At 47.3% G+C, this 22,840-nt stretch overlaps 1 protein-coding gene across 4 annotated transcripts in view; it reads right to left on the bottom strand.

The window, feature by feature from the left end:
* The window catches only part of PTPRO (protein tyrosine phosphatase receptor type O), a 1,358,825-nt gene that overhangs the window by 258,579 nt on the left and 1,077,406 nt on the right, over positions 1-22,840 (bottom strand). For all 4 annotated transcript variants that reach the window (XM_069628367.1, XM_069628366.1, XM_069628368.1 and 1 more), the window contains exon 16: positions 4,231-4,299. In XM_069628367.1, coding sequence (XP_069484468.1) covers positions 4,231-4,299 — 69 coding nt within the window. The remainder of the gene's footprint in view (positions 1-4,230; positions 4,300-22,840) is intronic.

The raw sequence follows: 22,840 nt of genomic DNA, 5'->3' as shown, positions 1-22,840 counted from the left end.
AAGCAGGTCTGGAGCCGTATCTCCAAATGGAATGGATAATGTTGACATGCATGTACCTTTTCACAACTACAGATACCTGGACACGTATGTGTTGGTCTACTATTGCCATGCCCGGTCGGTCAAGGTGATTTGTCTCCCGTTATCGTCATGGTAAAGAGTCTCTTTGGTTGGTGCTGCCACTTAAAACAACACTGAGGGACATTATTCAGTATTGGCCATACAGTAGACAATGGGTTTGTGCGTGTTATCCATGTTTATCGCTGCAGGAGCTATCCACAGCCCATTAAACTATGTACCCAAATTGAGATTGGATAAGCAGGAGCTAAAACACGCTCCTGGGTATCCTGCATTAACCAGTCACCAGGAGCTACCACTGGAGAACCAGGAGCTAGTGCTTACCATTCTGCAAAACTAACTTCCACATACGATGCAAACGTATGATTTTGTTTCTCATTTATGAACGAAAGTGCTTTCAATGTCGTATAAATGTTTCCTAATGTTAATTTATAGTTTGTCCGAAATAAACAGTTACATTCATACAGCTGTGCTTGTTTGGCATCATTTGGCCCGGGGTTGCCAAAAGTCACTCCTGGTAGTTGTTGGTGTCAAGTTAGTCAGCCTCTACTAGGCAACAAGTAGGAGCTAAACAGCTCCCAGCTGCCCTCAATTTCAAACCCTGATTAAACTGTGATATTGCAGAAACTTTGTAGTGGTGCAATTGCCATTCATACGAGGTCAAACATTGCCCTACTTAAAAAAAAAACAACATTATTTCAATGCGTTTTTGCACCAGGCAACGGTTTAGGAATAGGACACACATTGCCCGCGTGGAAATAAGCATTGATAGGCTGTTTTTTTTTGGCCAATTGCACTTTCACTGTGCAACATTTTCTGTAACACCGCCCCTGCAGAGCCGCTAACGAGCAACGCATGGTAAATGGTAAAATGGGCAACACTGTTACTTGACTTCTCCTCTCTGCGGCGTCTGCTGTGTGTTTCCCGATATGTAGTGTGTTTTGCGGTACTTTGGCGGACTTTACAGGTCTACTTTATACTGCTTGCTAACGATGCTATGTAACAAGTGGCACCGTTCACCAGTAGAGCCCACTCCACCGTTCTTCTGCTCATGAACATGCCCCTCAAGAGGATGTTCATAGTGACCCGATATTATGCTGCGTTAGTGAATGTCTTGAGGAAGACCAATATCTTTAAGCAGTGTTTGGGAGTTGATCCTCCAAATGAATTATAATTATAACTGTTCTTTTATAACGCGCTTAATACCGCAGATTGGTTTCTAAGCGTGGGATCGGGATTAGAACCTATGTTGCGCAGTTTTGTCTTGCTTCCAAGACAAACACGTTGCCCCTGAGCTATCCCCTTCACCAATGGGCTTAAATGCCACAGTCTATGGACCAGAATACCACAAGGAAACATTGACACATAACATGTCATTGGTAACAGTGAGGAAAAACATACTGGAAGCTTCACAGCAAATTCTCTAGAACTCTTAAGAAGCACCAATGGCTAGTCTGCATATCATATTGTTATAGTAACATACTGGACCTCATGTTGATTAGCAGTTGGTACATCCACCTGAATTAGAAAGTGACCATTTAAGGTAAATTGGGCTGCAGTAAAGCAATGTGTGCCCACTGTGCCAGTGGATGATTGCACCTTTCACACCGAGTGGCACACATTCAAGCCAACCACGGGATAGAGTACAATCAACCCCTCACACAAGTTTTACTCTCGTTTGAGCTCCTTACACTCATATGGCTTAGTCCAGACATTAAGTAGGGCAACTAGTATCGATGAACAGGTAGCAGAATGCATACATTATGCAAAACAGATGAAAAAAGGATTCCTGGCAAGCTCTCAGTTTAGATGGAGAGTCACAGGAACTATGTTTGATATTTTGCTCGCTCAAATGTCTGGCAGTCTTTAATCAGCTTTGTATTGGTATGGAACCCTTCTCTGTAACCAGTTACCAATGCAGAACCCTACTTCATCCTTCACTCTCCTGAACACCTGTGAAGACTTGCTCTCCAATCTTGACTCTAATCTCCCTTCTGTCCTCATTCTCCTCAATCTATCCTCTGCTTTTGATACAGTAAACCATGCCATCCTGCTCAATCGCCTCCGCAACAACCATGGTATTACTGATCAGGCCCTGGCTCTGTTGACCTCCTTTCTCACCGACCAACCCTCTCAGGTCCAACTGGGCTCTTGCCTCTCTTCTATCTCTCTCTCTACTTGTGGTGTTCCCCAGGGGTCTAACCTCTCTCCCTGGCTCTTCAACCACTACCTGGCACCTCTTACCCACTGCATTGCTACTTCTGCTCCAATTTTCAATGTTATGCGGATGCCACTCAGCTCTCTTTCAGGCTCCCTTCTGCCACCTTTGCTTCTTCCACCATACCAGACTGTCTCGCCGCAATTCAGGAATGGTATGCCCCCAATGATCTCTGCCTTAATGCCAGTAAGACTGATATCCTCCTCATTGGGACACCAGCTCCCTCATTTCCTCTCTCTCTCTGGCCGCCCACTATGGGCCCTCTTCCTGCTCCTTCCTGTGAGGCTAAGAACCTTGGTGTCATCTTTGACCCCACCCTCTCATTTTCTCCTCACATCTCTGATGTCTCTAAGATGTCAAACTATCAGCTGCACCTCTTCAGAGGTATTCTTCCTTTTCTCACTATCCCCCAGAGGCTCACTGTCTCCAGAGCTTTGGTCCTCTCTAGGCTGGACTATTGCAACAGCCTCTTTGTAAATCTTCCTGCCTCTACTCTTCGACCTTTACAACTTATCAAGAACAGGACTGCAAGACTTGTCCTTGGCCTCAAGCCCAGGGATCGTATCTCTCCAGCTCTCAAATCTCTTTACTGGCTCCCTGTGGCTGCAAGGTTCAAGTTCAAGACCCTCTGCATCATCCACAAGGCTTTCTGGGGCCTGGCACCACTCTTCCTCCAACTTTCTCTTCCAAAGTATCTTCCGTCTCGAGCTCTCCGCTCATCCACCTCCAACTCTCTGAGAGTCAGACCCTCCTCCAAGCAGAGATTTGGGGGCAGATCTCTCTCCTCGGCTGGGGCCTCCCTCTGGAACAGCCTCCCTGCCTATCTCAAACTTGAGCAGAACCACCTTTGGTTCTGGAAGCAACTCAAGTCCTTCCTTTTCGCTTCCACTTTCTCCCTTCCTCTCCTCTTCCCTTCTGATGCACCTGACTGCTCCACTCACTGGTCACCTGGTCTCCCTCTGTACTCGGGCCCAGGCTCCTGCATGTCCAGTTTCCATTGCACTGTCTCCAGGCTCCCCAGCATTTAAGGGTCTGTATCTGCAACCCTACAGTCCCTGCTCTCTGTACTTATGAGCCACCTGCTGGCTGCACTTATGAGTTAGCTGCACTTTCCCCTTCCCTCCCCCTGGCACTTATCTCCTTCCCTCTTGCCTGCACTTGCGTGATCTGAATGACACAAGGCCTAGTAAGATCGTTATTTTTTTCCTCCCTTTGTTTCCCTCTCCTTTTCTTGTTGCGTCTAGAAACCGTTGTGTACAGGTGCGTTATAAATGCCACATCATATCATATCCAGGCAGGACCTGAAGACCCTACTCTTCAAAGACCATCATGTCAATCGCTGATTACGCCACTAACGCCTTCTTTTCCTCCTCTGGGTCTCCTGTCCTCCCAGGCTCCATTTGTCTATCACCCATCCCAGGTTTACTTTACTTTGCTTAGTTACTTAGAATGCTCCCACACAACTGCAGGCCTCAGGGTGCACGCTACCCCAGCACCCTTAATTAGAACCCTCTTGGCGGGTCCCCGATGAACAGTACTGCCTTGCTTCCCTGCTAGGCTAGCGTTTCTATAAATCCTATAGAGTGGACTTGTGGCACTTCACCAAGGCTGAACCATAACAGGAGACATATCTATTGGACATTTATATGGCAATTAAACACATGTGTTTCCAGGCACAACAAGACAAGAAAGGACCTGGGGGACATGGGAATCATAAGGAAAACAACAAGAACAAAGAGACGGTTGTATTGGTCTTGTGACAGTCCTACTGGAATTTTTAAATTAGTTTTGGTGAAATAAAAACCCAATTCTAACCCGCAACTGAATGATTAGACAGTTCATCCATACAGCCTGTGAAGAAGGTGCATCAAGAATTAGCACATTATATATTTTCAAAGAAAAATCAACTTCTTTCTGAATGAATGAAACGCACTCACCAGTTATACGGAAGCTTTCCATCCCTTTCTAATGTGGCAAAATTCACAAATGTTCCAGCCCCGCATTCCCTATTAAAAGGAACAAATACAAATGAGGTCTCCTAAATTAAAAATCATTCTTTCACTGCCAAAAAAAGATCAATACAACAGTTGATAGATTGGTGAGGTATCCAGGTGCTGTAATTAGGAGCTGCCTTCAATATGAACAGGCAGAGCCTCATTGGAAGAGATACTTGGAAAGCTTAATGGGTGACAAACAAACAGGCCCGCACAAAGTTGCCGCCATTGGACGGTTCCCTAAAAACTGTGAAAGACAGAATGCATGGAGTGTTCTGAATATCCATCCCCTGGATGGGCCGCAGGCAATGGTGCTCATCACACACCACTCAGATAGCAGGACTGAATAAACAGGAGGTGCCGGGTGGGAGCAGGATCGGTAAGATGTGCAAGAAGTGGGTTGCCTTATGGTGAGAAAGGAATGTTAAACATACCCCCTTTCAGGAGGTGCCAGGTGGGAGCAAGACAGTTATAATGTGCAAGAAGAAAAACCCATCCCTCTCTGGGTTGCCTTGTGGTAAGAAAGGAATGTTAAACATACCCCCTTTCACGAGGTGTTGGGTGGGAGCGGGTTAGGTATGATGTTTAAGAAGAAAAACCCATCCCTCTCTGGGTTGCCTTGTGGTAAGAAAGGAATGTTAAACATACCCCCTTTCACGAGGTGTTGGGTGGGAGCGGGTTAGGTATGATGTTTAAGAAGACAACCCATCCCTCTCTGGGTTGCCTTGTGCTAAGAAAGGAATGTTAAACATACCCCCTTTCACGAGGTGTTGTGTGGGAGCGGGTTAGGTAAGATGTGCAAGAAGTGGGTTGCCTTATGGTGAGAAAGGAATGTTAAACATACCCCCTTTCAGGAGGTGTTGGGTGGGAGCGGGATAGGTACGATGTGCAAGAAGAAAAACCCATCCCTCTCTGGGTTGCCTTGTGGTAAGAAAGGAATGTTAAACATACCCCCTTTCAGGAGGTGTTGGGTGGGAGCGGGTTAGGTAAGATGTGCAAGAAGTGGGTTGCCTTATGGTGAGAAAGGAATGTTAAACATACCCCCTTTCAGGAGGTGTTGGGTGGGAGCGGGATAGGTACGATGTGCAAGAAGAAAAACCCATCCCTCTCTGGGTTGCCTTGTGGTAAGAAAGGAATGTTAAACATACCCCCTTTCAGGAGGTGTTGGGTGGGAGCGGGTTAGGTAAGATGTGCAAGAAGTGGGTTGCCTTATGGTGAGAAAGGAATGTTAAACATACCCCCGTTCACGAGGTGTTGGGTGGGAGCGGGTTAGGTATGATGTTTAAGAAGACAACCCATCCCTCTCTGGGTTGCCTTGTGCTAAGAAAGGAATGTTAAACATACCCCCTTTCACGAGGTGTTGGGTGGGAGCGGGTTAGGTATGATGTTTAAGAAGACAACCCATCCCTCTCTGGGTTGCCTTGTGCTAAGAAAGGAATGTTAAACATACCCCCTTTCAGGAGGTGTTGGGTGCGAGCGGGATAGGTACGATGTGCAAGAAGAAAAACCCATCCCTCTCTGGGTTGCCTTGTGGTAAGAAAGGAATGTTAAACATACCCCCTTTCAGGAGGTGTTGGGTGGGAGCGGGTTAGGTAAGATGTGCAAGAAGTGGGTTGCCTTATGGTGAGAAAGGAATGTTAAACATACCCCCTTTCAGGAGGTGTTGGGTGGGAGCGGGATAGGTACGATGTGCAAGAAGAAAAACCCATCCCTCTCTGGGTTGCCTTGTGGTAAGAAAGGAATGTTAAACATACCCCCTTTCAGGAGGTGTTGGGTGGGAGCGGGTTAGGTAAGATGTGCAAGAAGTGGGTTGCCTTATGGTGAGAAAGGAATGTTAAACATACCCCCGTTCACGAGGTGTTGGGTGGGAGCGGGTTAGGTATGATGTTTAAGAAGACAACCCATCCCTCTCTGGGTTGCCTTGTGCTAAGAAAGGAATGTTAAACATACCCCCTTTCACGAGGTGTTGGGTGGGAGCGGGTTAGGTATGATGTTTAAGAAGACAACCCATCCCTCTCTGGGTTGCCTTGTGCTAAGAAAGGAATGTTAAACATACCCCCTTTCAGGAGGTGTTGGGTGCGAGCGGGATAGGTACGATGTGCAAGAAGAAAAACCCATCCCTCTCTGGGTTGCCTTGTGGTAAGAAAGGAATGTTAAACATACCCCCTTTCAGGAGGTGTTGGGTGGGAGCGGGTTAGGTAAGATGTGCAAGAAGTGGGTTGCCTTATGGTGAGAAAGGAATGTTAAACATACCCCCTTTCAGGAGGTGTTGGGTGGGAGCGGGATAGGTACGATGTGCAAGAAGAAAAACCCATCCCTCTCTGGGTTGCCTTGTGGTAAGAAAGGAATGTTAAACATACCCCCTTTCAGGAGGTGTTGGGTGGGAGCGGGTTAGGTAAGATGTGCAAGAAGTGGGTTGCCTTATGGTGAGAAAGGAATGTTAAACATACCCCCGTTCACGAGGTGTTGGGTGGGAGCAGGATAGGTACCACATGCAAGAAGAAAAACACATCCCTCTCTGGGTTGCCTTGTGGTAAGAAAGGAATGTTAAACATACCCCCTTTCAGGAGGTGTTGGGTGGGAGCAGGATAGGTACCACATGCAAGAAGAAAAACACATCCCTCTCTGGGTTGCCTTGTGGTAAGAAAGGAATGTTAGACATACCCCCTTTCAGGAGGTGTTGGGTGGGAGCAGGATAGGTACCACATGCAAGAAGAAAAACCCATCCCTCTCTGGGTTGCCTTGTGGTGAGAAAGCTATCTTAAATGTACCCCCTTTCAGAAGGTGTTGAGCTAGCGAAGAATTTGGGGCAACAGCATCCTTCGATACATTTGCTATAGTCACTCACCACATGTCTTGAACTGTTACCAGTTTGAGCACAATTACAAGAGGAAGACCATCATTTGATAATAACGCTGACCTGCGTGCTGACAAATTCTCATTTGAGTAGGAGTAAGATTATGAATGACAACAATGATGCCCTTTAGATATGAGAGAGAGAGAGATCACCCTAAATTTAGACCAACAGAGTTGAACATGTGTCTTAGTTCTGTAGTGGATGAAGTTATTTTATTATGTTCATAGGTAAAGGGTGGGATAACTGGGACTTAATATATAACAAAGCAAGGACGCCCTTCCCTGTTCTGCTATAGATAAAGTGGTCTATATGAATAGGTGTCGGGTGGAATAAATAATACATTATTAATGTTTTCCCTGTCATGGATATACTAGCCTCCAAGTTCCTTAAAGCCAAACAGACTCAGGGATACAGCACCCAGCTGCCTCTTTGCCCACCTCACAGTCTCAGTGACACATAACCCAGATTCGTTGTTGCCCACCTCACAGTCTCAGTGACACAGGACCTAGCTGCCCCTTTTCCCACCTCACAGTCTCAGTGATACAGCACCCAGCTGCCTCTTTTCCCACCTCACAGTCTCAGTGATAAATCACCAAGCTGCCTCTTTGCCCTCCTCACAGTCTCAGTGACACAGCACCCAGCTGCCTCGTTGCCCACCTCGCAGTCTCAGTGATACAGCACCCAGCTGCCTCTTTGCCCACCTCACAGTCTCAGTGACACATCACCCAGCTGCCTCTTTGCCCACCTCACAGTCTCAGTGATACAGCACCACGCTGCCTCTTTGCCCACCTCACAGTCTCAGTGACACAGCACCCAGCTGCCTCGTTGCCCACCTCACAGTCTCAGTGATACAGCACCAAGCTGCCTCTTTACCCACCTCACAGTCTTAGTGATACAGCACCCAGCTGCCTCTTTGCCCACCTCACAGTCTCAGTGATACCGCACCAAGCTGCCTCTTTGCCCACCTCACAGTCTCAGTGATACAGCACCAAGCTGCCTCTTTGCCCACCTCACAGTCTCATGACACAGCACCCACCTGCCTTGTTGTCCACCTCACAGTCTCAGTGATACAGTACCAAACTGCCTATTTGCCCACCTCACAGTCTCAGTGATACAGCACCCAGCTGCCTCTTTGCCCACCTCACAGTCTGTGATGCAGCACCAAGCTGCCTCTATGCCCACCTCACAGTCTCAGTGACACAGCACCCAGCTGCCTCGTTGCCCACCTCACAGTCAGTGATACAGCACTGTTAAGATGGAATTCTGAACTCTGTCCTGGAGGCGCAGAGGTTCAGAAGGCCAGCCTAGTTTCTTGGAACAGGGTAACCTCTGGACAAGCCAGACCAATCAAGGTAGCGATCGCGGCGGTCAAGACTAGGTCTCAAGAGGGGGAGGGTGACTGAAAGCCCGCAATGAGCACACAAAGCAAGGACGCTTACAAATTACTCCAAGCAGGTGTTACATTAAAAATATAGACACATTTATTACAAGGCCTTTGTAATATTGACCATAGCAAAGAATCACGATAAAACTCAAGTAAACCAACACATCACAATCAAATACAATATATATACAATTACCGAAGGGTCTAAAGAGTTCGAAGCACGAAATATGCAGACCACCTAGATGGGGAGGAAAACAGGCAGTGCAAGTAATCGTTAGACCCAGTTCGCCTTCAGAGACCACCTAACTAGAAGGAAGTCTGAGCCCTACGAAGAGTGGAGCCTTGAGCTCAAAAGTACCTGCACACGCTGGTGCCAATGGGCCAAGGGGAGTCTCTTCAAGGAAGTCTGGCAGTTCAGAGTGGTGAGCAAAGGAGGGCGAACAGATCTCCACTACTCAAGCGCAGCCTCCACTTGCGGGCAGAAGCAGAGCGCAAGTGTGAAAAAGGTGTGCTGTTTAACACAGCGAGGAAAAGCTAAGGGCTACTGCAAGAGGGCGACCAGTTCCTAGCGTTGTTACTCACCGGTCCCCGATGCAGGCAGACCCAGGCTTCTCCGCGTCAGTTTCAGTGCTGGCAGGTTCAGATACGAGCAGGGGACGTCTCGGCATCGTGTAGATTCCGCGGCAGCAGAAGTTAGAGTTGAGGATGTCCCAAACGCAGTGAACCCGCACAGATTGTTACCACAGCAGGGCAACAAAGCGGCTGTGTGTATGTCAGCCCAATGTACACTTCTCACTTCAGACCTGGGAATGCCAAGTGTACGAATCGTGTGAGAGTGTCAAGGACTCTGAATACAGCAGCAACCTGACGGCGGTTACAGAGCAAGAATCCTGGGTAAGCTGGTCAGTCCACTGGATGGCCCAGAGATGCTTCCAAAGACTTACGTGCAGGAGATGATGAAGATGCCGAGAATAGTTGTTCCCACTATTCCAAAGGGTCGAAGTACCAGTACAGCCCTTATCGTTCGATCAGAGGCAGAATGGTTTCACAGAGCGATAGCAGTGCAGAGGAGCAGTCCTTCAGCGGGTCACTAGCGATTCCTCGGTTCAGCCTCTTAGTTGCAGGATACTTGGCTCCTGTATCCGTCGTTCGTGAGAACTCAGGAGATCGACATGGTAGTGGCGTTTCCAGCCTCCTCTTATCCAGAGTTCCCTTGGCGCCAAAACGGAGGGGACCCAATGGGAGATCTGTTCACAAAACACTCACACCATACATGGACCTATAACGGACCACGGTGGTCCCACACCCTAGACTCTCTGGCACCCAGGATGTGTATTGGGAACAGACATCCCAGCCCACATCCTGGAGGCACACACAAGGCCTGTAGAAGCCTGCGAAAGCATCTGTGTTTCGCGGGAAAGTACATGCCCAAATAAGGAAGGCCCCGGGTCGGCTCGACCTGGGGAAGGTAAAGGGGGCAAGACGGTCAGCGGGCAGGACAAAGAACCTCGTGGTCTGGCCATTTTGGGAGCCAGGCCACCATTTTGGGCTAAGCGCGAGAAACGCGCTTAAACAGCCAAAAGGAGCTCAAAACACAAAGAAACAATCGCTGCCACCACTCCCGTCTGTGATTCACTTGCACCGTTCGTTAACAATCCAAAGAGAGTGTCTAGGGCCTGTAGAGTGACTAGAGACCCAAGAGAGCAGAAACTTAGCTTACAGTGCCCTCTTGTGTCATGTTGCGCAAAAGCTGCAACATGATAAAAGAACTACGGAAAACAACGTTTCCCGGTACTGACTGTCTTAAGGGCATGTCAGTTTCCCCGTAAGAATGGAGTGAAAGCCCAGAGGAGTGCGGCGGAATGCTGCGCTTCTCTGGCAAAGTCTAGATCAGGGTGAAAACAACAGCAAAAAGTTTAAGGGTTGCCACATGGAAGGAAAATTACCTACAATTAAGAAATCTTTCCTAACAAGCACTCACTGCCTCTTTGCCCACCTCACAGTCTCAGTGATACATTGCCCAGCTTCGTTGTTGCCCACCTCACAGTCTCAGTGACACAGCACCCAGCTGCCTCTTTGCCCACCTCACAGACTCATTGATACAGCACTCAGCTGCCCCTTTGCCCACCTCACAGTCTGTGACACAGCACCCAGCTGCCCCTTTGCCCACCTCACAGTCTGTGACACAACACCCAGCTGCCTCTTTGCCCACCTCACAGTCTGTGACACAGCACCCAGCTGCCTCTTTTCCCACCTCACAGTCTCAGTGACACAGCACCCAGCTGCCCCTTTGCCCACCTCACAATCTGTGACACAGCACCCAGCTGCCCCTTTGCCCACCTCACAGTCTGTGACACAACACCCAGCTGCCCCTTTGCCCACATCACAGTCTCATGACACAACACCCAGCTGCCTCTTTGCCCACCTCACAGTCTGTGACACAGCACCCACATTCTTCTTTGTCCACCTCACAGTCTCAGTGATACATTGCCCAGCTTCGTTGTTGCCACCCTCACAGTCTCAGTGATACAGCACCAAGCTGCCTCTTTGCCCACCTCACAGACTCAGTGACACAGCACCCAGCTGCCTCTTTGCCCACCACGCAGTCTCAGTGACACAGCACCCAGCTGCCTCTTTTCCCACCTCACAGTCTCAGTGACAGCACCCAGCTGCCTTTTTGCCCACCTCGCACTCTCAGTGACACAGCACCCAGCTGCCTCTTTGCCCACATCACAGTCTCCGTGATACAGCACCCAGCTGCCTCTTTGCCCAGTCTTCTTTACAGTGCAATAGTGGCCTGTTCACTTTTTCTAACCCACATCAGAAGGATAGTTATCTGGCAAACTGATACATGATCCAGGGATATATTGCACCATTTGAGACTACTATGAGCAACCTCTTCACTTTTTTTTTTTTACAAAAGACATCGCTTACACCACTCCCTCTTCCTTTTTAATCTCTCTCTCTGTGTCAGGGAAATTGTTCCCTTACCACTGCAAAGGCTACCTTACCCATTGTTTACTCTAGGAACCTATGTAGACTCGAGCTATCAAAACGGCCGGTGGCTGTTTTTATCTCAGGCACAATTCCCATGGCTCCATGCTGGCTGCACAATGGCTTTGGTCCTATTTCCCCATGGCTGGCTGGAGTTTGTGACATCTCATTAAGTGTCATGCGGGTAAAATAGCTCAGCCTGTTGAGCGCTCGATGCTGTGGTCTGCAGGTCACAGGTTCAGATCTCAGCATGGTTGATTTAGCCTTTAATCCTTCTGAGGTCGATACATTGAGTACCAGTTTCGATTGGGTAATACCATGCATGGGGCCTTCGACCTCGAATAGAAAGCTGGTCAGTGTTGGTGTTGACATTGTAACATAGATATACTTGTTCTTGTCACATATATTTTTGATAACCACAATGATCTGGGAAAGAGTACAGGGATGCATAAAAGAAAAGACTAAGCTAGACGAGAAATTATGTCAATCATTTTTTCAGATACACTATTATTCGATTGCTTATGGGCAGAACAACGGACAACTACTAGACAAGGTAACTGTACTGAAACTCCAAACTACCAAATCAAACTAAATGTTGAGTTGCTATTGACCTTTGTTCGAGGTGCAATATGAGACGTATGATGACAAATATGTTAATGTAAATGTTAAAGGGCACTTGTCCCGTGCACTATCACCACTGGAGGGGTCCCCTGGCGCTCTTGTCAAACACTGAGGGCGTCATTTTGTAAAACTCAGAAATTGCACTTGCTCTTCACTTTTCCTCTCCATTTTGGAAAAAATGTAAATGCCTCCCACAATTCAAGATTTGGGAAGGCATTTACAACGGATTCCTATGGAATCCACCTGCTTTTACTAGGTGATAATTGCAGGTGCATAACATGGGCTCAGGCACCAATAAAAAATTGGCCCGCTGTAGCAAATAAAAAATCATTCCTTTTGTGATAGACCATTTCAGTAGTACCCAAAGGGGAGTTTAAAAAAAAATGTGTTGAAAATTGAGCATTTTACTAATATTTGCTCTGTAACACTGAACACTGGTAAAAAAAATTACAGTGAAGTAGTTCATCAAACTGTGATGAAGCTAGTCTATTCGTCCCTTCTTCCCATGGGAGAGCCACCCCCTTTGAGGCTAGGGAGGTGAGCCCACTAAGCAAGACCCTCCATAGGGTCTGGGAAAGTGGGACCTCACTGGTGACTCCCCTCTAGGGGACAAGAACTCCCATTCCTGTAAGGAACTCCCTATCAAGAATGCACTGTCAGCATATATAGGAATAGAAAACACTGAAGCTACTTCTGTTTTGAATCCAACAAATAGCGACATTGCTTCAACCCCTTTGGCTTTAGGTAATGCTGGATTCCCCCTGAACTCAACAGTCAAAGCGGAATGACACGCCCCTTTCAAATTTGTTGATGGAAATAAAGGAACAAGGAATCTTGAATGGAGGAGAAAGAATCCTGCGCAGAGGCGAGCCTCTGATGTGAGAACGTCCTGTAGGGGTGGAGCCACGTTGCAACATGGAGCCAGAGGTAGCGTGGAGGAAGAGAGGAAACAAGGAAGGACGGTACCAAGAGTGGCAAATGAGCCACAACCAAGACAGGGATGGAAGTAACTTCTCTCCTTGTGGTGTGACTATGCAGCAACTGTGCTGGGTCTGGGGCCCGCAGAACGATGCCGAAACCAGGGTCACACAGAGGAATGAATCATCCGCGCCGAATACGAGGAAAGAGACAGCCGAGATCCGCAGAGTCCAAAGAGTATGCGCTGATATACTGGAGAAGCTGCAGAGGATAACTAGCGAAAATCACCATGCTGAGACACTATCCCGTTGGACCAGACCCGGCAGTAACAGAGGTAGAGGGAGGCGAGCTGAAGGAAGAGATCAGGAAGCCAGAATGGATTATGGGAGCCATAGAAACCAGAGTGTTGAACATTGGCCATGGCCACAGAGATCACCGAAGCTAGTGAATCAGAGGGGTCAGGAGAACCCTATTGAAACAAGTAATATTATAAAGTATCTGAGTAGAAGCAAACCAGGAGAGTTCAAACAAGAGGCCAGAATGGGTTACAGGGGCCCTAGAAACCAGAGTCCTGAACATTGGCCACAGCTACAGAGATCACCCACGTTGTTTTATTTTTATTTATTATTTATCATTATTATTATTGTGCATTTAATCTCACAAAAGGACTTTTTACAAATTGTACAACAGACAAATTAAGAACAAGAGAAGACAATTATTACAATATTAAAAAAAGGTTGAAAAAAATACTTCCAAATCACATAAGTAACTCATCTAAATCATACATCATATATAAAATGAAAATAATAATTGTCACATTTAGAAATTATATTTGGCTATATCACACAGAATTCACTATTAATATATGAAATAATACAGACTGACAAATATGTTTGTAAAGGTGGAGTCATAAAATTTCACTGACAGTTTTACTGAGATGTTTTTGTTTTTTATGAAAGATTGAGGAGGTGAAGTTATGAAATGCAATTCATGTAGTAATAACAATAAAGCAATTGTTAGAGATATGTTTTTACAGGCTAAAAGTCTAAGCCAAAAATCCTGTGTTGAAAACCATGAAGGATGGTATACAAAATGTGTGAAGTATTTATCACGGAGGGACAAAGTGGCTGAACAACCAATTAGCAAGTCGCACATATCTTGAATAAGACCCTCTCCACATAGATTACATTCTCCCCTGGAGGCATCTCATTTATTCCAGATACGATCAGTCTCGTTGGTCTTTATCAGACCTAATCGGAAACCCAATAATACTTGGCGCTACCTGAGGTCAGGAAACCTTCTAATATAGGGCAACAGAAATGAGCTCGGCTTTTCACATATGGGAACATTTTTGAGATTTTTTTAAGATGCTGATTGAGGCTCTTGTTTTTATCCAGTCTGTGCGCATTAGTGCTTTTTGGACTTTTTCAGGATTTTCAAGGTCTGACTGGAGCAATTGCACTATATTAGAATCTTTACAGCATCATGCTTGATGTCATTAAGAAAATTATTTTGACGATAATTAGTATATTCACTAATATCTTTGTAAAATGTATGTTCAAGGGGATCCAATATCAGCCTAAACAAGGTTAACACTTTCTAATGATCGTGAGCTTGGATAGAGTGTAAACCGAGCTCATATCTCAATCTTCCCTCTGGGAAGTACGTATGGATCTCTTTGACTCCTCCAGAGTCTTTATTAACATCTATCTGAATGGTAATGTCATAGTGCAAGGCCCTCAGGCCAACCACATCCTCTTTGATAGGCAGTTCCCTCGCCTCATCAACTTCCTCTCATCTCCAGCTGTCCCCTACTCTCTTCCTCTGGCTACCCTGCCCTGCTCCCCCTCCTCTTTTGCCCCATCTCAAGCTCCTTCCACTGCTCCGCAGGGCGTACCTACGATCTGTACCCCTCCCCGGAAGGTCTTTAAGTCTGGCAACCTTCTCCATCTCCCCACTCTAAATTCTCGCTCGGCCGTTAAACACGCGTCTAACATCTGGCACCTCCTAGAAGAACTCGACCTTGATGTACTCGGTCTCACCGAGACATGGTTCACAGCCAGCTCTATCACAAGTTTTGACACTCTCCTCCCCCACGGCTACAAGATCCTCTCAGCTCCCAGATCCAATCGGCCTGGTGGGGGTGTAGCCCTTATGTTCCCTGAGTGGATCCCTGCCTCTCTTATTCCCACTCAAGCTTACTCCTCGTTTGAATGCCTAGTCTGCAGGCTCTCTCTCTCTCCTAGCCACTCTCTTACTGTTGCTACTCTCTACCTGCCCCCTGGTCAAATCACCTCTTTTCTCTCTGAGTGGGCTGACCTCTCCTCTTCCCTCTTGGCCTCCACCACTCAACTTCTCCTCCTTGGTGACCTCAACATTCATCTTGATTCTACCTGTCCCTCATCTTCACTCTTTCGCGACCTCTGCGATTCACTCTCCTTCTCCATCCTTCCTTCCGGCCTGACTCACTTGGCTGGCCACACACTTGATGTCTTGATCTCATCCGGCCTCCCCCTCTCTACCCCCCTTACCACTCCTCTCTCCTGGAGTGATCACTGCCTCCTCTCCTCTCATCTCTCCATTCCCTCCCCCCAAGCCAAGTCCACTCCTAGATTGCCACCCACCTTCTCAGATATCCGGCCCATGAAGCGTGTGTCAGTCGAGGCCTTTGCTGCAACCTTCTCCCCCCTCTTCTACCCTAGGCTGACTCACACCCTGACACAGCCCTCGCTCTTCTCTACTCCTCTATTTCTGCTACTTTTGATACTCTTGCCCCAGTCATGAGGATCCGTTTGAAGTCCAAAGCCAAGTGCAATTCTTGGTATGACTCTGATCTAGCTACACTTAAACGGAAGTGTAGGGCGGCGGAAAGGAAATGGAGGGCTTCTTGCTCATCCACAAACTGGCCTGCCGCCTGCTCCAAAGGCCATACCGACTTGCTGTCCACACTAAGAAGAGAGCCCACAAACAAGGCTGCATCTCTGCGGCATCTAAAAACTCAGCCGAACTTTTCAAAATCTGCAAGGAGCTGGCCAACCCTGCTGCAGTCTCCACCCCTCCTCTCTCCTCACAGGATCTTTGCAATGCCCTTGCCTCCCGCTTTATCTCTAAAACCCAGGACATCATGTCCACCGTCTCCTCCGCTCCCCCTCCTCCTCCCTCTCCTTATCAGCCAGCTGACCCTCCCTCAGCTACCCCTCATCCCCCTTTCTCCTCATTTCCTCTTTTCTCCCCTGATGAGATATCTAGACAAGTCCGATCTATGAAAACCTCATCAAAACAGGTCGATCCCTGTTCCTCTAAAACCATTAAGGACCACATTGACACACTTGCGCCGGCCCTTGCGGATTTCTGCAACCTCTCCTTTGCCTCTGGCTCTTTCCCCACCCCTCTTAAACACTCCCTTGTGCATCCTCTCCTCAAGAAATCCACTGCTGATCCGTCATGTCCGGCAAACTACCGCCCAATTTCCATTACTCCCTTTTTGGGCAAGCTCATAGAAAAGCTGGCCATCTCTCAGCTTAATCTCCATTCTGACTCTGTTGGCTCCCTCCATGACCACCAGTCTGGCTTCAGAGCTGCCAGAAGTACGGAAACTGCTCTCCTGAACATCCGTGAAAACCTGCTCTCCAACCTCGATTCTAACATTCCCTCTGTCCTCATCCTACTTGACCTCTCCTCTGCGTTTGACACTGTCAACCATACCACCCTACTCAAACGTCTTCGTGACAACCTCGGCATCACTGATCAGGCTCTGGCCAAGGTATAACTTGGGTCCTTCCTATCTTCTATCTCCCTCTCCACATGTGGTGTTCCCCAGGGGTCTATCCTCTCGCCCTGGCTTTTCAACCAATACCTGGCAACTCTCGCTTACTGCATCTCAATGTTCTGCTCAACTTTCCAGTGTAATACTGATGACATCCAACTCATTTTCAGGCTTCCTTCAGACTCCTCCTCTCCTTGCCTCATCTCCGATTGTCTAATCGCCATTCAAAATTGGTGTGCCGCCAATGATCTATGTCTAAATGCCAACAAGACTGAGATCCTCCTTACTGGTACACCATCTCCATCCTTTCCTCTCACTCTCTGGCTGGCCTCCCTTGGCCCTCCTCCCACCCCCACTTGCGCGGCTAAGAACCTTGGGGTTATCTTTGACTCTAATACTTTCCTTCTCCGCACACATCTCTGATGTTTCCAAAAAATCTAACTTTTTACTCCACCTCCTTAGAGGTACTTTACCTTTCCTCTCCTTCCCTCAAAAGCTCACTGTCTCCCAAGCTCGGGTTCTTTCCAGACTGGATTACTGTAAAAGCCACTTCCTAAATCAACCTACCTCCACTCTCCGCCCTCTATAACTAATCCAGAACAGGACTGCGAGACTTGTCCTTGGCCTCAAGCCCTGGGATCATATCTCTCCAGCCTTGAAATCCCTTAATTGGCTCCCAGTGGATGCAAGGATTAAATTTAAAACCCTCTGCATTGTCCACAAGGCTTTCTGGGGCCTGGGTCCAAAATACCTTCAACTATCCCTCCGTAAATACCTCCCCTCTCGAGCCCTTTGCTCCTCTACTTCAAACTCCCCCAGGGTTAGTCGTTTTGCAAAAAAACGAGCTGGGGGTAGATCTCTGTCTTCGGCTGGTGCCTCCCTTTGGAACAGCCTCCCGGCCACCTTGAAACGTGAGGAAAAACATCTTCGGTTCCGGAAACTTCTCAAGACCTTCCTCTTTGCCTCTGCCTTTGCCCCCCTTCTCCCCTGTTGATCTGTTTCTTCTCATGGCATTGTGCACCTGGCCACCCGTTGTTCTTTCGGGCCCAGGTATCTGCTCACCCTGCCACCCTCCTGCACTGCCTCCAGGCCACCATCAGCACTAGAGTTCTGTATCTGTACCCATACAGTCCCCCTCCCACGTTTCTTCTGCACTTATCAGATATACCTTTCTGACTAACTTTCACCTGCCACTTGCTGGCTGCACTACCATGGTTTAAAGCCCTTATTTATTATTTTTTCTATTTAATATTTATTTATATTTCCTCTCCTCTGCTTCGCACTTTCCACTCCCTCCGCCACCCCCTGCACTTCTTCCCCATTTTCCTTTCCCTTCCACTTGCGCTTTCTTAAATGTCACTGGGCCTAGTAAGATCGCTGTTTTCTGTTTTTTCTCATTCCCCCCACCCCTTTCGGCCTGGTCTCTCTGTGAAAAACTTGTGTACGAGCGCGATAATTAAAATATCATTTCATTTCAATCTAGCGATTGGTAACGATTAAGGCAGAGAAAGTGTTTTCTTCCATATGCGACCCTCTAATCTGTTCCAATTAATCGTGAATAAGGGGTACATTCCATACCTTATAGTAAAGCTGGAATTATTTTCCCTTTATATAATTTAATCAAGGGGACCAACGAAAACGGGCAATATGTGGCAAGAAGTTTTTTTAGCTGGCCCATGTATTGAAATGCTTTTCTTTCGAGTTGTATAGTAAGATCTTTAAGTGTTGGACGGACTCTAAGATGAAGTCCCAAGTACTTAACTTCCATGACCATAGGAATGGCCTGATGTGCCAAATGCCAATGGGATTGATGAGACTTCGTGCTGGGCTTTCCAAAAATAATGATGTTTGATTTTGTTGGATTTATCTTTAGATCGTTTTCCAATGCATACGTTTCCAAAGTAGCTAGAAGATGTTTTAAACCCAAAGGAGTTTTGTCTATTATGGCTATATCGTCGGCGTAGGCAAGTAGATGAATATTGCACTTTCCCAACAATGGCAAGGGAAAGGTGAAATGTTGCAAAAAGGGCCTAAATCAGCAAGGTATAAATTAAATAATAAAGCTGCAAGGAGACACCATTGTCTCACTCCATTATCTATCGCAATACTTGAAGATAGTTCACCTTGTAAGTTAAGTCTGACTCTATAGGTGGTCTGGTTATGCATGGCGATAATTATTTGCAATAGCCTTTTGGGTATATTCCAGACCTTCAGTTTATGCCAAGGTTTTGACCTATTTATCAAGTCAAAAGTTTTTGAAAAGTCTATAAAGGCTATATAAATTGGAAGAGATTGAGCTTTCTGACTTTGTGCTTGTAAGGTGTTAAGAGAGAGACTGTTCAGAATAGTTGAGAGCCCTTTACTAAAACCTGTTTGGCATTTTGAAAGAATATGATGGTTAGAAGTCCCTTTATGCAATTCCAGGAGAATAATGCGAGAAAAGATTTTACTATCACAACCCATGAGAGCGATCGCTCTACAATTATTAGGATCTTGTATATCGCCTTTTTTATGGATGCAGATTATAATAGCCGTTTTCCAACAGTTCAGAATAATTTTGGTTGTTATGATTTTCTTAAACAATTTTGTCAGGATTATTGACCAAGTATGAGGATCTGATTTGAGTATCTTATTAGTTAGACCATTTGGTCCAGCCGCTTGAGATTTTGAGACCGTCAAAATGAGGTTTGTGATTTTGTCTTTGTCGATTGGTAAGGACCATTCAATACAGTTGTCAATGTAAGATTGAATTGGAAGCGACGTGGCTAGATGGCCACGGAGTAAGACAGTGGGTCCAATGCGCTCCTGCTGATCCTTCTATGATCCTGTAGTTTACAGACACTCTGAGTCAGCTGAGAAATATAAAATTGCAACCACAGAGGCATGAAGGCAAGCGGCACAACACGGATGGAATTATGAGGGGCGCGGCAATGCCGGTGTCGCAACGAGTGCTGAAGAAAATTGCAGGGTCTGAAATGCAGAGATAAACAAGATGGCAGCTGGCGTGAAACAAAGGACCGGACCGCGAGGCAGACACTCTGAAAGGAGAAGAGCCAGACAACAGCCCGACAGGAACGATCTCTGCACAGCGTGTACTTGGGGATCGGACTAATTGAAAATCGGAAGGCTGCACAGTGTCTAGCGGCCCAGTACAGGAGCGGAATAGGAGGCTAATCACTGCTTTTGGGATTGAAGCTGGTCCGAAAGGCAGGAAGTTAAAGACGACACACAAGGTTTCGGGCGCGGTGTGTACTTCAGAGGAACCAAGATGGAGTGCCACGGAAGGGATGCGAAGCTGCGCAGATTCACTTTGGGGAAAGGCTGGACAGCAATAATGTGGACACGGCTCCAACATAATAACGGAGCTTGCAGGGTCACAGACCGGTAGGCGGGCACAACATAAACACACCCGACTATGACCCGACTATGACCCGACTATGACCGCTGAGGTCTTGCGATGGTGTGCAGCCCCTCGGAAAATACATCAGGCAACATTGCAATAGAAGGCAATACTGTAACAAGTATTGGAAGGCAGCGATCGGGCTGCAGACAGTGAAACTGACATGGCTCGCACTGAGCGAAAGGACGGGAACCTCACAATAAAGGACTGTATTCACCGGTGCTGGGCGAGCTGGGGAGAAGCCTCAAGTTGTCTGAGAGGAATGGACACGAAGCGCTGCAATAACACACAGGGAAGTCGCTGACAGCAGGGGAATCAGTGGTGTACGCAAGACTTGCACGAATGCAGCGGGCCGGTACATGGCTATAACACTGTAATGCAATGGACATTACGCACTACAGTCTTGTATTATAGAAACAGTAGACAATGCAACAGTGTGCGGCATTCAAGCACAGGTGCAGGCGATTAGAATGGAGCTAGAAGAGGATTGAGCAGACAGGGATGGCCCCATTAAGGACAGAGTGGTTGAGGTACAGTCGTTGCACAGCTGCCATCACGGTGTACCCGGATTATACCTTCTTGGTACAGAGACGGTGATGGTGACTGAACTACGGGGCGATCAAGAGGAGGCTGCGCAAAGCAGGCTACACATACATGTTTTAATTTACCCAGCCAAGCTTAAGGTGTTTCACTAGAATAAGGCCTTCTTTTTTGAGACTCCGGAGGATGCGGCAGAGTGGTTGGACGCACAGAACTGTACAGCGGGAGCAGATGATCGGACAGAGAGCGGAACAGATAAGTGATTCTGTACTTCCCCAAGGTGTTATGTTGTATAAGAAATTGACTTTGGGAATTGACTGTAGTATAAGTTTATAACAGATCTGGGAGAGAAGTTAAGAATAGTGATGTAAGTGGACTGGCAGACTGTTAGCTCAATGCAGGAGATGCACGTGTGGAGTAATATAAACAGCACCAGGGACACGTTATTACCCCCCCCCCCCAGGTAGTTTAGTTGAGATACTGGTAGAACAGTATCCTCCTGCTAAGCTCAGAGTAGCGGTTATACCAGGAAAGGGCTAGATGCGGGATAGCATGAGATCCAGGGATGGAGCTGGGCAACAGTTTGGGGGGACAAGGGGAAGGGTTCTGGGGTTGTTCGAGTTGAGGGGAGAGGGTTTAAGGGAATTGAAGGGAGAGGGGGGAGGGAGTGTTGGGAACAGCTGGAGGGTGAGCCTACGACTATAAATCACTGCGTGCGCAGTGGAAGATAAAGGAGGACAGGAGTAGAATGGGATATGGATGAGATGGCTGACATCAAGAAAGTGACCTGGAATGTCAGGGGACTTAATAATTATTTGAAGAGGAATAAGGTCATGATGTAGCTGAAGAGATAGAGAATCGATATTGCTCTGCTACAAGAAACTCACCTGACCAAAGAAAAACAGGAGGTGGTGTGGAGGAAATGGAGAGGGACCACCATAGGAGCAACATATTCGGCATATGCCAGAGGGGTAGTCACGTGGCTAGCACCACATGTCCCTTTTAAGCTACTACAGTCTACCATAGAGCCGGATGGGAGGATATTGCTAATAAGGGGGCTAGTAGAAAACAGGGAGCTGAGCATCATCAACACATATGCCCCGTACCAAGATGCTACCAGCTATTCAGAACTCTATACAATAAGATCAGCACCTATATCGGAGGGGCAGTTCTATGGGGAGGGCACTTTCATTGCACACTGGATCCTAAGGTCGACAGATCAGATGAGAAGATGGAGAGGCCCACCCCAGTAGCTAAAGCTCTGAAGACCCTATTAAGTGATTTTTGATTAGTGGATGTATGGAGGATGCACCACCCGCAGGACAGGGACTATTCCCACTACTCTGCCCCACAACACCTGCACACTAGGTTAGACTACATATTTGCTGCACCAGAGTTGATGGGAGAGCTAGAGAAGTCGGAAAACAAAGCGAGGGTCCTCTCGGACCACTCGCCACTGATTATAACATGGCAATACTCGCCTCCTAGAGCGCGTATTCCTACATGGAGACTCAGGGCCGAGGCCTTAAAAGACACAGTGTTCAGGGAGGACCTGAGGAAGGAAATAAAGGAATATTTTGAACAGAACACTGGGAGCGTAGAATCAGCTGGCACCCTATGGGAGGCATTTAAGGTGGTGGTGAGGGGGCAGCAATATCCAAATCTAAAGGCCTACAGGGTGGAATAACACAAGAGTTGCACGAAGCAGAAAGGAAATTAGAGACAATAATGCGTAAGGGTGGGCATGCTCCTGAGGAGACTGGGACCGTACGGCAATTACAACAAGATTGCAGGGAGTACTGGGAGAGATTATGCAACCTGAAATATAAAAAAAGATATTGAAAGGCAGCACGCGGACGGAGATAAACCGGGCAGATTGTTAGCTTGGTTATACAAGAATGAGACCCCCAGACAAACAATTATAGCAGTGCTGGGGGAGAGATGGGCAGACACTAGATACCCAGGAAGGGGTGAATAAAGGCTTTATAGAGTATTACCAGTGACTGTACATGGATGTTACCGAGGGAGAGGAGATTGGGGTGATGGAAACACTGATGTATATTGCCCTTCCTA

The sequence above is a fragment of the Ambystoma mexicanum genome, chromosome 12 (assembly GCF_040938575.1).
Source record: "Ambystoma mexicanum isolate Mex_15411 chromosome 12, UKY_AmexF1_1, whole genome shotgun sequence".
In the NCBI taxonomy this organism is placed as follows: Eukaryota; Metazoa; Chordata; class Amphibia; order Caudata; family Ambystomatidae; genus Ambystoma; species Ambystoma mexicanum.
The sequence above is the reverse complement of the archived record's forward strand: the minus strand, read 5'-3'. Positions and strand labels throughout refer to the sequence as shown.